Source organism: Hyaena hyaena, unplaced genomic scaffold (genome assembly GCF_003009895.1).
Source record: "Hyaena hyaena isolate Hyena2069 unplaced genomic scaffold, ASM300989v1 scaffold_165, whole genome shotgun sequence".
In the NCBI taxonomy this organism is placed as follows: Eukaryota; Metazoa; Chordata; class Mammalia; order Carnivora; family Hyaenidae; genus Hyaena; species Hyaena hyaena.
This window is the reverse complement of record NW_024080797.1, coordinates 379,914-396,451: the sequence shown is the minus strand read 5'-3', so window position 1 is coordinate 396,451 and position 16,538 is coordinate 379,914. Positions and strand designations below refer to the sequence as shown.

The following is a 16,538-nucleotide window of genomic DNA, read 5'->3' as shown; positions in this document are numbered from 1 at the left end:
GTTTTACAACTCAAAAATAAAAAGATAACCCAATTTGAAAATGGGCAAAAGATTTGCACAGACTTTTCTTGAAAGATATATAAATGGCCAATAGGCTGATAAGCATATGAAGAGATGCTCAACATCACAGTCATTAGGGAAATGCAAATCCAAACCACCAGATACCACTTCACACCCACGGAGAAGGCTAGAATCCAATGACAGACAACAGAAGTGTTGTATGAATGTGGAGAAATTGGACCCCTGAAACATTGCTCGTGGGAATGTAAAATGGTGCAGGCTCCTTGGAAAACAGATTGGCAATTCCTCCACAAGTTAAACATAGAGTTACTGTAAGACCTAGAATATACCCAAGAGAACTGAAAACATGTCCACACAAAGACTTATACATGAACATTCAGTATATAGTACATGAGTTTTCTGTATGTGAATTCTATCTCAATAAAGATGTTATTAAAAACTAGTAATAAAGTTAGACCCTCCTACCTTACCCTATGTGGCAGTTGACTCCAGATACTTCAAGGATTTAAGTAAAACAAGCAATAAAAATACTAGGAAATTTTAAATTAATATTTATCTAAGCTTGAGGAAAAGATTTCCCAAACATGAAGAAATTATCGAGTAAAATCATAGTTTCAAAATTTTACAAAATTTAATAGCAAATGACAAAAGGAGAAAAATATTTGCAGAATGTTTTTTAAGAAAGATTATACTTATTGCATGCCCAACTCTTATAAATCAAATAACCAATAAATATTAAGATGGTAAAGTTGTGGCACCTGGCTGGCTCAGTCAATTAAGCGTCTTGACTCTTGATTTCTGCACAGGTCATGACCTCACAGTTCATGGGATCGAGCCCCATGCTGCGCTGAAAGCATGGATCTTGCTTGGGAGTCTCTCTCTCTCCCTCTCTCTGCCCCTCTCTTGCTCATGCTTGTGCATGTGTGCTCTCTCTCAAAATTTATTGTTAAAAATGCTAAAATCAAACCAAGAAAAAAATAAAATGTAACCAGGAAATGCATATTACAAGAATAGTATGAAATAGTTTAATTATTCACTCAATTGACAGAATTTGAAAGAAAAGTAGCACTAGTGTTTCTTGTATGGAAAGGAACTCAGACACCACGAATGGACATGTTCATTAGTACAGTATTTCTGAGGGTGGTTGGCAACATAAATCAAATCGGTTTAAAACCTTTGACCTGGCAATTCTGCTTGAAGGAACTTTTCTGAAAGCAATAAAGATGTGCCCAGAGATCGAGCCACAAAACCACAGGTGTTCATCACATATAGTTAAAATAATAAAACCAACAAACAGAACCAATCTGCAATGTCCAACAATAATTTAAATTCCAATACATCCTCACGATGGAGTACTATGCAGCCAGTTTAAATATTGTACATAGAGGGGCGCCTGGGTGGCTCAGTCGGTTAAGCATCTGACTTCAGCTCAGGTCAAGGTTTGTGGGTTCGAGCCCCACGGCTGACAGCTAGCTCAGAGCCTGGAGCCGGTTTCAGATTCTGTATCCCCCTCTCTCTCTGACTGTCCCCTGGTCATGCTGCCACTCTCTCTCTCAAAAATAAATTAAAAATATTTAAAAAAATTTTTTTAATATTGTGCATAGAGATCCACAATCAATTAACTGAAAGAATGCAGGTCCCAGGACAGGAGGTACTGCCGGGTCTCTTTTTTTCTTTTTGAAGCACAAACTCAGAAAAAAAAGTCTAAGAGAACCTACATCAAAGTGCTGATGACAAGTACCTAGACAGTGAGATTATAGGTGCTTTAAAATTTTCTTCCTGTAGTTTACCTAAAATAATTTGTCTTTAGGGAACATGCTGCCTTTGCAATAAGAAGGGAAATTGTTTTATTTTATTTTATTTTTTTTTTTTTTTTTCTAGGAGAGAAAGAGAGACAGCGTGAGCAGGGGAGGGTCAGAGAGAGAGGGAGACACAGAATCTGAAACAGGCTCCAGGCTCTGAGCTGGCAGTCAGCACAGAGCCCGACGCGGGGCTCGAACCCACGAACCACGAGATCATGACCTAAGCGAAAGTCGGACGCTTAACCGACTAAGCCACCAGGCGCCCCTTAAAGATTAAAAAAAAAAAGTAATGTAGAAAAGTTAATGGCACAGAGAAATGTTAGTAGTGTATTTACTTTCAAGTAGTATGTTCAGCCTGGTCATACTTGTTAATTTCAGAAACGCATTTATAAGGTTAGAACTAATGCTAGTTGTAAGTAACTACAAACACAGACAAATTGCAGCGTTTCCAAAATATGCACACCTACAGCTACCTACAGCTTTAAAAAGGTACAGATGAGGGCGCCTGGGTGGCTCAAGCAGTTAGGCGTCTGACCCTTGGTTTCTGCTCACATCATGATCTCGCAGTCTTGACGCTGAGCCCCGTATCAGGCTCTGAACCACCATGAGGAGCCTGCTTGGGATTCTCTCTCTCTGCCCCTGCCCTGCCCTGCTCTCTATCTCAAAATAAACAAACTTAAAAAAATAAAAAGGTACAGATGATGTGTTATTGTCAGCCTAATCACATTTTGTAAAAGAAATACTTATACACATGCAGAGAAAAGTTTTTACAGTGGTTATCTGAGTGATAGAATTATATGTGATTTTAAGAAATTATATTTTCTATTTTTTAAATATTTTTTAACGTTTATTTTTGAGAGACAGAGTGTGAGCAGGGGAGGGGCAGAGTGAGGGGGAGACACAGAATCCGAAGCAGGCTCCAGGCTCTGAGCTGTCAGCACAGAGCCCAACGCGGGGCTCAAACTCACAAATCATGAGATATGACCTCAGCCGAAGTCAGACACTTAACCAGCTGAGCCACCAGGCGCCCAGATTTGTGTATATTTTCTAAAGTACACCTGTATCTTCTTCTAAAAGGAAAATAGAGGTAAAGGAAGAAAAAGCCCAGGGGTCCACACATCAGTGACTATGTCCTGCTTGCCACTTGGACACTGTTAGGGGCACCTGAACTATCACCGCAGCTCCTGTAACACAGGCCTCTGAAACGTCACCCAAGCTCCAGCGAAAACTTCACCTTGCTGCTCCCATAATACGTACAGTGAACCTACTTACTGACTCTGGAGGTTAATGCTTTCCTTGGAAAGGAAAGAAAGAAAAACCCGTTCAACAGCCTAACGGGAAAAGGATATCCTCTCGGCGGCCTAAAAGGAAACTTGAGATGATGCTTTATGAAAAATGTATTAGCTGCAAGACAAGCAGCGGCCCATCTGAGGTATAAGTGCATTTGACACATCAGTTCAAGAAACAGTACCATCCAGGCTTCTGGGGGTTGCAGAACGATCACCTAAGGAGAATAAAACACAGGGTGTGTTCCGGTCACAGATGAGGCCAGGAACTCGAGCAGGTGAGGCCATAAGAGTCTGTTCTCTCGGAGGGCTTTTATTCGTCTGCCAATTTGCACTGACCTAACAGATTTGTGGTGATCAAGTCCCCATGGAGCACCAGCCAATACCTTCTGCACACGGTGCGCGCTGGCACTGTTCTGATGCTTTAAAAGAACAGTTTAACTCATATAACCCCCAAACTATCCTACAAAGTAGATACTATTATTATCCCCACTTAACAGATGAAAGAAAAGTGAGATCATTTGTTTCAGCTCACAGAACTGAGGACTAGGTTTGGTCAAGATCTGAAACACAGCGGGGTAACTGGGTGGCTCCGTTGGTAAAGCACCTGACTTCGGCTCAGGTCATGATCTCGCGGTTCATGAGTTTGAGCTGCGCGTCGGGCTCTGTGCTGACAGCTCGGAGCCTGCAGCCTGCTTTGGATTCTGTGTCTCTCTCTCTCTTTCTCTGCCCTTCCCCAGCTCATGCTCACTTACTCTCTCAAAAATAAATAACTTAGAATAAAAGAACGAAACACAGGAATGTGACTCTGACTCCCACGTTCAGGTGCAAGAAACGTTCAGAATAACCTCAGTGAGATGGCCTTATATGATGTGCCTTTCCAATACTCTTTTTTATCAAATGTTTATTTATTTATTTTGAGAGAGAAAGAGCATGCACATGAGTGGGGGGGAGAGAGAGAGAGAGAAAGAGAGAGAGAGAGAAAGAGAGGAGAGAGAGAACCCCAAGCAGGCTCTGCGCTATCAGTGCAGAGCTTGATACAGGGTTCGATCTCACAGTTAGTGAGAGCATGACCTGAGCCGAAATCAAGAGTCAGACACTTAACTGACAGGGCCACCCAGGCACCCCTCCAACGTAGAACTTTTATATGTTAGTTTGCACAAAAGCATTGAGCCAGGACTGACAGCACATGTTTATGTAGGCTTCTTATGAACCCGGAACTGTCCTGAGTATTTTAACCTATACTAATCCAGTTCACCCCCATTACCAATAGTCTGGAAGTACTATTATCATCCCCACTTTACAGATGAGGAGATTGAGTGGCAAAGACCTGAAATAACTTGCTCATCACATAGCTAGTAAGTGACCGAGCCAGGATTCAAGGCTGGGCATTCTGATCTAGAGCCCATGATGCTTTTTGTTGTTGTTGTTAAAGATTCTTTTTTAACATGTTTATTTTTTAGAGAGAACATGAGCAGGGGAGAGGGGGAGAGGGCAGAGGGAAAGAGAGAGAGAGTCCTAAGCAGGCTCTGTACTGTCAGCGTAGGGCCTGATGCAGGGCTCAGACCCACAAGTTATTAGTCATGCCCTGAGCCAGAACCAACCAAGGTCACTTAACAGACCCAGGCACCCCTACTGCCCGGGCCTCTAATCCCTGTGCTTGAAGATGCACTTCCACATAAACGTATTGGATATTTGTTCTATGTCAGGCCTTAAAAGTGTCTTACTTGAATCATTTCGTTTGAAATATCCCCAACATCTTGCCAGAAAGAGGCTGAGAAGTAGCCAGTGTCTTCAACCTGACAACAGGTTCTTAATTTAAAAGTTTCCAAGAGGGGCGCCTGGGTGGCTTAGTCGGTTAAGCGTCCGACTTTCACTTAGGTCATGATCTCGCGGTTCGTGGGTTCGAGCCCCGCGTCAGGCTCTGTGCTGACTGCCGGCTCAGAGCCTGGAGTCTGTTTCGGAGTCTGACTCCCTCTCTCTCTGACCCTCCCCTGCTCACGTTGTCTCTCTCTCTCTCCTAGAAATAAATAAAACATTTAAAAAAAATAAAAATAAATAAATAAAAGTTTCCAAGAGAACCTAGCAGAGCGGATGAATGACAGGGTTCTGGAGCGAGACTGACCAGGGTTCAAGTACGGGGTCTGCCTTTTACTTCGCTCTGGTATCTTTTTATCCCTACTTGCCCTCAATCTCCATTGTCCGTCCATCCACACAGGAAGCAGCGGAGACTCAACGGAAGCCAAGCTCTCTCCAGGATGAGGGAAGTCACTGAGAACCCCCTACTCTGGTAGGGAGACCTTTCCTGCCCATGACAAGGCTGGGGGGACCCGAAGGAGGCGACGGCCGCACACAGTGGTGCTCAACGTGTTCATCCCCCAGACGGGCGGCAGCGACAGCACCTGGGTGGTTGTCAGCACCGCACCTTCGCCCAGAGCCAGCCCAGAAGCTCTAGGTGGGGTCCTGTAAGCCCTCCTGCTGCGCACCCAAGTTTGGGGGCCCCACCCCTAGGGCACCCGGGAAACACCAAAAGACCCCACCCTCAGAGCTGTGAGGTGGATTCCCCGCAACTTGTGAGCACCCACAACAGTGTGTGAATTCGCTCCCTGAATGGGTCAGAGCCGAGCCCAGGCCTTCCCTGCGGCAGCATCACTGCCCTTCACGTTCTGATTGCAGAGAAGCGGGTGGCATCGCAGAAGCCACTAAAGTCGCCAGGGAGGCCGTGGAGGCGGGGCAAGTGCGGGAACACAGAGGCAGGGCGCTGCTATGGCGGAAGGCTGAAACGCAGCCCCTTCCTTCGCGGCTGCTGAGACCGAGGTCCCCAGAGGGCAGGGGACAGCTGGAGCGGGGACTGACACCTGGACTCGTCTCCTTGGGCCGCACGCTCAGCCTGCCTCTCCCTCCCCTAAGTCCTCCCTTCCCGCCCCTCCCAGGCGGCCCTGGCACTCGGCCGCCAGAACGACCAACGTCACATTCCAGGAGGTCCGGCAGCACCAGCCTGAGAAGATGTCAAAACCACAAGTCCCGAAGGACACTAAGCAAGCCCACAGCTGCCTACTGGGCACCTACTGTCCAGAGGGCCCCGCATCAGGGAAAGAGACGGAAGGAACCCACACGTGGTCACTGCCTTCAGGGGGCGGGTAACGAGACAAACTATGACCCGCCACAGCCACAGCGGTGATGCGAGCTCCAACCTGTAGAAGGCGATCACAAGACACCACACGGTGGTGTGGCACCAGACAGTCAACAAAATGAGCACTCCGATGGTGGAGATGCTCTTGGGAGTCTTTGTGGCAGAAGACGGAGCTGAGCGGTGAGGGAGGAGCGCATAAACAGGCCGGGAGGAGGGAGAGCAGTCACCCCTGCAACGCTGCGGGTCCGGAAGGCTCGCAGGAGAAAGGGCAGGTACAGGGAGCTGAGCAGGCCGCCTGGGCGGCTCAGTCCATTGAGTGCCCAACTCTTGATTTCCGCTCAGGCCATGATCCCAAGGTTGTGGGATTGAGCCCCAAGTCAGGCTCCTCCAGGCTGAGTGTGGAGCCTGCTTAAGGTTCTCTCTCTGTCTGTCTCTCTCTCTCTCTCCCTGTCCCTCCCTCCCTCTTCCCTCCTGTGTGCATGCACTCTCTCTCAAAAAAAAAAAAAGTCTGTTATGTTGGAGGGCAGAAAGTCTGGCGAAAGTTGGAAGTGTATGTAGAGCCAAATGGTCAAAAACCTTGGAAGATTTATTCTATAGGCCATGGTTTCCCAAAGTAGGTGTTTCTCAGAATATTCTCTTTGCAGAATTTTAAGAGACGTTCCGTGACTAAATGAGTTCCATTGGGGGGCGCTTTGCCACACCGCCTTGGGATGCGAGCTGCACGTCCCACACTTCATCAGTTCTGATACTTTCCATCTGGAGCCAGCGTCAGACCCAGAGTAAGAGCTCAGCCCTACAAGGCTGCTCCCCGCACCCCCTACTCACCCCTCCGTCCGACAGCCACAAGCCCAGGCCGTCACCCACACTTCTGACTGCCAGCTGTCAATGAGGGTCCCATGACCCCCTCCTCAGGTTCGATTAATTTGCTTGAGTGGCTCACATAACTCAGAATCCCTTTACTCACTAGATGACCATTTATTGTAAAAGGACAGGACTCAGGAACGGCCAGAGGAGATGCACAGGGCGCGGACCTCCCGTGCTCTCTGAGCTCGCCGCCCTCTCCCAGTCTCCCTGCGTTCACCAACCTGCAGGCTCTCGAATCAGCTCCCTCTGGGTTTTCATGGAGGCTTCGTTACACAGACAGAGCTCATGAAGTCACTGGCCATTGGTGACTGAACTCAATCTCCAGCTCCTCTCCCTTCACCCAAAGGGGTGGTAGCTTGGGGTGGGGGAGGGTGGGTTCTCCTGCCAACCAACCCTAACTTTAGGTGGGGTCCAAAAGTCACCTCCTTAACATAACGAACAATACCTTTGTTGCTCTCACCACTTAGGAAATTCCAAGGGTTTGGGGAACTTCTGTGCCAGAAACAAAACCAAATCTTACTATAAATCACTGTATCACAGGATGAGACAGCTTTGCAAGCTCACAGTCTTAGACATTTGCACAGTTTCACAGGTATCTTACCTGCAGGACCTCTTGAACTGTAATCTTTAAGAGGGAGATGGGGGCGGCGTTTTCCAGACTTGCTTCGATTCAGAACGCTCTTCTGGGGGCTAGTGCTCCGGGTCAGCAACTCGGTTTGTAGATTCGAGGGGGTGAGCCTATTCGTGCCGCGCTCGCCCGAGGAGCTTCTGTACGAACACGGCCTGGGAGGTTGGCCCCAGGCGAGTCCAATGTGTAATTAGGCTCAGGAGAGGCCGGGTTCCGCTCCTGCCGCCGAATTCGCAGGTGCCATTGGTGAGGGGAAGAGAAGGGAGGGAGGTGAAGGAATCATGGAGAAACCCCGTGGCTTGGATCTGGAGGTGCTGATGGGAAAAGGGGCGCTGAGGGGGAGGGGCACCCACGGACGGAGAGGGTGGGAGGAGGGACACTGAGTGGCACAGAGGTAAAAGGGTCAGGAACAGAACAGAGATGGAAAGTATAAACTCACTTTGCAGTATAAACAACCTTCCACCTGTGGAGGGGCTTCTGGTTTACAAAGACTCTTCCGGAATATCGGCTCCGTCTTCCTTACAATCCCATAAGGTGGGTGGTCAAATTATCTCCATTTTTCTTGGTTTCAGGAAATCGAGGCTAAGCAAAGTGGACAAATGCTGCCCATATCCAGCTCCTGTTTTCATCGCTAAGAAATGCTAGCTCCGAGAATGCCACAATGCTTGCTCCCTTTCCCAGTCTGGCTCCTCATCCCTCCTTCCGGCCTGTTGGGAGAGCTGTTGCCATGTCCCTCCTCACATCTCTTTTCTGTCCGAATTAGCCAGAGTACGTTTCCCTAATTTCTGGAAGACTGACTTGAATCAGAAAGGTTAAGTGTGGGCATGAACTTGACTTTCAAGTTTCAAAACTCAGCACATCTTCTGCTGTGCCAGGCTGTGGCACTGAAAAGTGTAAGGAGTTTGATTTTAGTCATACAATAACGTCAGTGATAAATATCCCAGTGGGAATTTCCAGCAGGCATTTGGGGATGCAGTATGAGCACATGGGATAAAAATCAAGGTAGAAATAAGGATTTCAGAACCAAATCCATTGAAATTGTAGCTGTTAATGAAGTGTCTTGTAACACCCGGCAACAAGCATTCAAAGTACCCTGATGATCCAAATAGTTTGAAAGTCCTCCTGAGGAAGAGCTTTGGAAAGAGAAGGAATGTGACAAGAAATGTGGAGAGGCCAGGCATCGGGGGAGATTGAGAGGTAGAAACCACCCATGATTCAAGGCAGTTTCCTAATGTAGGATAGTAATATAAAAATAAAATGTTCACTTAGCAGCATGTGCTATATGATCCCACTTTAGTATTTTATTATCTTTCGTAATGTTTATTTTTTTTTTTGAGAGAGAGAGAGAGAGAGAGACAGAGCACGAGTGGGGAAGGAGCAGAGAGAGAGAGAGGGAGACACAGAATCCAAAGCAGGCTCCAGGCTCTGAGTGCAGAGCCCGATGCGGGGCTCGAACTCATGAACTGTGAGATCATGACCTGAGCCAAAGTTGGATGCCCAACTGACTGAGCCACCCAGGTGCCCCCATTTTATTTTTTTAATGTATATATTTGCAGGAGTCTGATGGATCTACATCAAAACGTTTGCAGTGATTATCTCCAAATCCTGCAATTTCAGTTTCCTTCTTACACATTAAGCATTCACATTTTTTCCCCAGATAAAATTCATATACCATAAAACTAACCATTTTAAAGTATACAAAGTCTTTAGTATATTCACAAAGTTGTACAGCCATCACTATCTAGTTCCAGAAAATTTTCATCACTCCTAAAAGAAACCCTGTACCCATTAACAGTCACACCCATTACCGCTCCAGGACGCAGGCTAGGCAAGAACGAGTAACTCTCCATCTGTACGCATTTGCCTGTCCTGGATTATTTCACATAAATGGAGTCATCCATGGTGACTAGACTTACCGAGGTGGCCATTTCAGAATGTACGCAAAGGGTGTGTCACCATGTTACACACCTGAAACTAACAATATTGTAGAAACAAAATCAGAAGGGGATACCTGGCTGGCTCGGTCAGAAGAGCATACCACGCTTGATCTCTGGGTCGTGAGTCTGAGCCCCACACTGGGTGCAGAGATTACTTACAAAATAAATAACTTTTTAAAAAGTCAGAAGAGAGTTCATAGCAGCACTCTCCACAATAGCCAAAACATGGAAAGAGCCTAAGTGTCCATCAACAGATGAATGGATCAAGAAGATGTGGTTTATCTATACCATGGAATACTACACGGCAATGAGAAACAATGAAATCTGGCCATGTGTAGCCACATGGATGGACCTTGAGGGTGTTACGCTGAGCGAAATAAGTCAGGCAGAGAAGGACAAATATCATATGTGTGCACATATAGGAGGATTAGGAGGAACTTGACGGAGGAACAAGGGGGAGAAGAAGGGCGGAAATGGTGGGGGAAAGGGAGAGAGGCAAACCATGAGAGACTCTTGAATGCTGACAAAAATTGAGGACTGATGGATGTGGGGGGGAGGGGGGATGGGCATGGAGGAGGGCACTTGTGGGGATGAGCACTGAGTGTTATGTGGAAACTAATTTGGCAATGAACTATTTGTAAAAAAAATAAAATAAAATAAAATGAAAAAATAAAAAAAATAAAAAGTCAGAAGAGAAAATGCAATTTGTGATAAAACTTCTAAATTAATTTTTTTTAAAAAAAATGGAATTATCCAAGAGGTATCCTTTGTGACATCTGGCTTCTTTCAGTTAGTATCATGTTTTTATGGTTTATCCACGTTGGGGGGTGCATCAGTGTTATTGTTGCTGCTTTTTGCCAAGTAATATCCCACTGCACGGCTGTACCACATTCTGTTTATCCATTCATTAGTCAGTGGTGATACCTAAGCTGTTTCCACCTTTTGGCTGTTGTGCCTAATGCTGCGATGAACATTGGTGTGCAAATTTTGTACAGATGCATGTTGTTAATTCCCTTGGGTGTATGTATAACCAGGAGTGGAGCTGCTGGCCCAGAGAGTAACTCTCTGTTTCACTTTTAAGGAACCAGCAGTTTCCAAAGAGTCTGCACCACTTAACCTCCCCACCAGCAACACACGAGGGTTCTGCTTTCTCCAGAACTTTCTCCAGAACCAGGCTTGCTAACACATGTTAACACCCCTTCTTAGAACTGACACAGCACATGTGTTAAGAGGCCCAAGACCTACTTTCCTTTTTTTTCCAACATACTTAATCCTTTTTGTAATTTTTCTGCAGATGAAAAATAAGTAAGAGATTCTCTATAATGACACAAAAGCTGACATTTATTAGATTTTTAACTCTGGACAGGCTCATGTAGTACTGCCCATGTGTCTTATTGCTTTGAATATTTACAGAAAGCCCTGAGTCTCCAACGTACTATAGAGATGAAAACGAGGTACGGAAGCGACTTGATGAGCATTACAACGCTGCCCCAAAGCCAAAATCCTTACCCATCCACTGTGACATCTAAAAATCCGTCTGTCTTTGGGACGCCTGGGTGTTTCAGTTAAGCATCCAACTCTTGGTTTCAGCTCAGGTTATGATCTCATGGTTCATGAGTTCAAGCCCTGCATCAGGCTCTGTGCTGACAATGTGGAACCTGCTTGGGATTCTCTCTCTCCCTCTCTCTCTGACCCTCCCCTGCTCATGCTCTCTCTCTCTCTCCTAGAAATAAATAAAAATTAAAAAATAAAGTTTTTAATTTATTTTCTGAGAGAGAGAGCGTGAGCAGGGGAGGGTCAGAGAGAGAGGGAGATACAGACTCCGAAATAGGCTCCAGGCTCTGAGCTGGCAGTCAGCACACAGCCCGACGCGGGGCTCGAACCCACGAACCACGAGATCATGACCTAAGCGAAAGTCGGACGCTTAACCGACTAAGCCACCCAGGTGCCCCAAAAACTTTTTTTTTTTAAATCATCTCTCCCTTCTGCTGAATTGTTCTGGCTGTTCAATGAAAGAACAGTTTCAATAAGCCACCATGTGTCATCTATATATTTTTCCCACTGGAGAAAAAAATCTTTCTCGAGATGATTTTTCACAAGTCAGTCAGGTACAATTTATCATACTCTGAATGCTAACAAATTCTGCAGATGCGAAACGTATAGCATATGTATAAATAATTTGACTCGGTGGTGTAAACATTAATTCAATGCTTTTTTAAAAAAAAAAAAATGAGCAACCTTGTTTCTCTGAGTTGTTGTGATACTTCTCTCCTTCTGGATTTTTTATTGGCTCACTAGTGCCAATAGGAACAGATTTTAAAAACTGATTCGCCCCGAGAAAGATTCTGTAATCAAATAAATCTAAAGTAAGGCAGGCTTTCAATTTTGTTTAGAGGGGAGATATTTTTTCCCCTCTACGCTTTGTTTCCCAAAGAAAGCTTCGTATCTTTTGTGTTCTAAACCACGTCCGCGTCTGTGATTTCAAAGGACAGGAGGACAATTCTGTTTGTAACTGGCCAATTTCAGCTCCTGAGAAAGACCGTGGAGGATGTGTGTGTGAATAAGATCTGAATAGAGCATATTATTAGATCTCAGAGAGAATCAATAGAATCTAATGTCGTTTTCCTTGCATTGCATCAATAAAGCAGCGTTGTTAGGAAGGCATTATAATCTTGTCTTCCCGTGTTGGTTTGAAAGCTCGTCTTTTCTGTTGTGGTGGTTGATCTGCCCCTGCGTCGTCTGTCCCCGGGACTAATTTGCTTGGTTTTGTAATGCATCATCGTCTGCAACAGTAAGCGAAGGCTCAGAACACCTAGGGAGGTAAATAGATGTTATTTTTATTATCTGTGCTTTATAAGTACATTTTAACGTGGAAAGATTACATGGTCTAAGTCTCACATTCAGCGGCGTCGGAAGGCCGCGCCACAAGAGTTCTACGCTGAGCCTTAATCTGCTTACAATCAGGCGGCTCTGGGGGATCGCAGGCTCACCCCTATTTCACTGCAGGTGAAATGTCCTTCCTCACAGTTGTGCGGCTAGAAATCTGCAATCAAGGTGTAGGTAGAGCTGGTCTCTTCTGAGGCCGTGAGGGAAGGGTCTGTGGGGAAGTAAGATTATGTTGATCAAGCCACCCAGCCTGTGGGGTTCTGTAAGGGCGTCCCTAGCAAACTGCTTTGGCGGCAGGGCTGTCGCCGCCACGTTACGGATGATGAATCAGAGAGCGCTGGTGTCCTGATAGTCGCCCGGTGCCCCAGGGTCGTGCCCAAGGCTTACCGTGCTACACCCCGAGAGCACGGACAGCCCAGCTGTTTGGTGTTCACAAGCCCCATGTTCAGCTTGGACACCGTGGAGGGACAGAGGGAATCCGCTGTCACTCTCCTCTTTGGTCAGCAGATCTTAATGAGAGACTTGACATTGGTCAGCTGGTCGGGGGTTGCGTTGAGCTTTCTCTCTCCGGTTCTCTTGCCAGGGAAAGTTTCTCCGGAACCCTTCTCTCATGTTCAGATCCCCAGACCCTCCGTTCTGACATCCAGTACTTTGGGAAAGAGGGCCACTTTGTTCTCGTAAAGGAGGCTGCTCTGTCCCCGTGGGAGGAGTCCTGCCTCTTCACTGGAACCCTAACTCACACCTTTGTCTCTAGAAGTGGCAGAGTCCCCCTGATGTGGGGGCTGACAGACTATTCCGTGGGGCCCTGGACAGCACCATTCAAGGAGGCGTCTATGCAGAAGCCCCTGAGAGGCTTGGTTACTGCTCCACGGTGAGTCGAATACAGAAGGTGACATTGAGCGTTCGTTAGCATCCAGACCACTTTAATAGCAATGCGAGGTCAGTGGAATCTAATAAAAACAAAAAAGAAAGAAAGAAATGAGCTGGTATTTCACATCTTTTTACACAATAATTTCATTTTTCTCATCACGCATCATACCCCACTGCAAATAAGAAAACTTCACCATGGACAGTTTGAGAAGCTCGGCCCAGAGGTCAGCATAAGCAGCTAAGGAGGCGTAAAGGTAACGGGAGGCGCAGACAGCAGTTAAAGACTGAAGCCCTGACCTTCAACTTGGAGGTGGGGCCTCTGGGAGGACACTAAGTTTAGATGGAGTCGTGAGGGTGGAGCACCCACGATGGGATTAGCGTCCCCGTCAGAGAAGCCAGCAGAGCGCTTGCTCTCTGCCGTTGGGAGGCCACAGCAAGGAGGCGTCCGTCTGCAAGCCAGGAGGACCCTCACAGGAACGGCACCGGCCAGCACCTTGACGCACCTGAGACTTCCGGCCTCCACAGCTGTGAGAAGGAAATGTCTGCCGTTTAGCCACTCGGTCTACGGTGTGTGTTGTGACAGCCCCAACCGACCGAGACCCAGGCTCTGCTAGTTACAGCCAAGTCGCTGTGGCCTGGGGGGCTCCTGGCTCCGGGGGCCCCCACCTCCAGCAGTAGCGTGTCTTCGCTCGGGTCTTTATTGGAATTGGCCCCGGGCTCCCAGGCCACGGCATGAGGAAGCCGAGTCCGAAGGACACACACCCGCCCAGACAGGTGCTGTGTTGCAAGGCAGGTCCCCTCCCTATTGCCTGACGGGAAGGCCAAGTACGTAGTCTTGCCCCCTTGCGTGTGGCCACCCCACACGTGTCTGTCTCAAGAAGGAAGGGCTGGGGGCTCAGGACCCCTTCCCTCTCACAAAACTGGTCCCACCTCAAGGCAAGTCTTCCTCCAGGAAGCTCATCTCCTCCCTCCTTAGCAACTTTGAGCTTCCTTTAAAACTCCACACAGTAAGAGCTTCCTTCTCTTTGACAGAACTGGGAAGTTCCATTTTTCTACATTTGTAAAATAAAGTTGTATCAAGAAAAACGCGACTTCGATATAATGCAATCCGCTCAAGACTTATTTTTCTTGCTTTAGAAAGCAAGGTCCAGATGCTGTAGGGGCGATGAACAGCCGTCCCAACCTTTCACAGCAGGCCCGGGCCTGCAGCTTCGGCCACCCGTTTCTCAGTTATCTGGGCAGAAGTAGGTCAGGGAGGAAAGCGGGGGCGGGGGGGGCAGAGGGACAACAGGGGGCGGCCCAGCCACGAACTGAAGTGACCTTGGGCAGGTGCGTGCACCCCACAGCGCTGGGAGCGCAGTGACCCCATAACTTCTGGACGCAGTCGCTTTCAACAGCGCCCCACCCCCCACCCCCTGCACCGGCCTTTAGATAAGCAGACGCAGCCATGTGGCCTGGACCGGGCCGCCCCTCCGCCCCCTGCCCCCTGCAGGCCTGTGGCCTGGACCGAGCCGCCCCTCCGCCCCCTGCCCCCTGCAGGCCGGCCTGGTAAGAGGAAAGCAGCCAGAAGAAAAGCCAGGGGAACAGTGGCTTCGGCCCCTAAGGCGACGCCGTGCACGCAGCTGCGGTTGGCTGACACCCGGCCACTTCTCCTTCCTGCCAGACAAGTGGCTGTGCTTTCCGTTGGCCTCCGCCTCCTCCCGCCCTTCTTCCTTCCTGCCCTGCGCCGCCTTCTGCTGCCGAGGTCCCCACCCCCTGCATCCCTGCACACTCCCCTGCCTCAGGCCCCTCCTCCCCTCCCCCCCCCGCCCCCACCCCCGTCAGGTGACACAGCCTTGATATTTCCACGGCACCCACAGTGGACGACGCATGTTCGTCTGATCCTCGCAGATTCACTGCTTCTGAACAAAAGTCACCAGATCGGGGCACTGAGTGTGATGTGGGTCTGGATACTTAGTGGGGTTAAGGACACTGGAGGTCAGCCTGCCCCAAATGCCAGTAGTGCCACGTGAAGAGTCACGGAGCCCCTTCGGCTCGCTTCTTCTTTCGCATTTGCTCCCTCACTGCTGCCCTGACACTGGCCCAGAGGACAACCTCCAGTGTTTCTCGGGTCCGCTGCCTGCCTTTAGGCTGCTGGAGGAGCCCAGCATCCAGAAAGCCGTGACCTGGCCTCTCTGTGCTCGGGGCTTTTCATCTTCTTAATTGAAATTGATTGGTCTCTTGGGAGGTAGCTCTGCATTGGCCCTGAGCTTCAGCATGTGATCAACTTTTGCTTCTTTCTTTTAAAGACCAATTGACACACCAGGGCATCTAATCTTATCCATGAATCCCGGGCCCCTTTACAGACGAGGAGCAAAACCAGAAACAAGCACACTTACAATAAAACAGCTCAGGAAATAAAAGCGCCTGCAAAAAAATAAGGGGAGAATATTCTTGTCCCATTGTGGCTTAGCATTATACAAAAGGCCAGTCAAAACCCCATTACCAAGGAAAGATGTAATCGCATGGGGAAGGAGCCACAGCGAGCGGGGGCGGGTGCCTACTGAAGCTCGTGAGATACGCAGCCTGGGCTGGAGCACATCTAAGCCAGCTGCAAGATAGATCATCGGGAAGAAAAGTGAAAGCCCTTCTTAAGTTACAAGAAAACCAAACAGTGAGAAAATTGTTTGAGCATCCCGACTTGCATCCATCCGGACATACAAGAGTCGCCCCAAGGTGGCTGGAGCTGGGGTCCAAACTGGTTTGGCAGGTCGTATCTCCTGGCCGGGCCTCTGATAGGGCCCTTCACTTCCCAGACTGATCGCATCTCCCAGAAATATCCCTCTGTGGGCTCTCCTGGGCCTCCCATGGGTCATTTCACCAACTGGACGCTGGGCTTGAATGCGGCGATGTTGAGGAGGCTCGGGCCACCTCATGGCTTGCAAGCCCTCGGCTCTGTCCCTGCAATAGCGGCATGGGGTGGCATCAGGACACAAGAGGTACCTTAGGGGTAAGGGAGCACAGCAGGGACAAGTAATCATTATAAGTAACAAACTCATTCTAAGAACCTCTTGCTGCCTGGCCTTGTAAAGATCCGGTTGAAGGGGATCAGGATATGCTACCCCAAAATAT

The 16,538-nt window shown here is 48.2% G+C and overlaps 1 protein-coding gene and 1 long non-coding RNA gene across 4 annotated transcripts in view; one reads left to right on the top strand and one right to left on the bottom strand.

Moving 5' to 3' along the window:
* BEND7 (BEN domain containing 7) overlaps positions 1-5,436 on the top strand; it is an 89,251-nt gene extending 83,815 nt beyond the window's left edge. Inside the window, exon 9 of the mRNA XM_039239994.1 lies at positions 5,328-5,436. Within this exon, the coding sequence (XP_039095925.1) occupies positions 5,328-5,371 (44 nt within the window). The 3' untranslated portion in view covers positions 5,372-5,436. The remainder of the gene's footprint in view (positions 1-5,327) is intronic.
* Positions 5,437-11,582: 6,146 nt separating this feature from the next.
* The window catches only part of LOC120236915, a 56,351-nt gene continuing 51,395 nt past the window's right edge, over positions 11,583-16,538 (bottom strand). For 2 of the 3 annotated variants that reach the window (XR_005529803.1, XR_005529804.1), the window contains one exon: positions 12,503-13,507. This is a non-coding gene — a long non-coding RNA (uncharacterized LOC120236915). The other variant, XR_005529805.1, reaches the window with a different exon arrangement.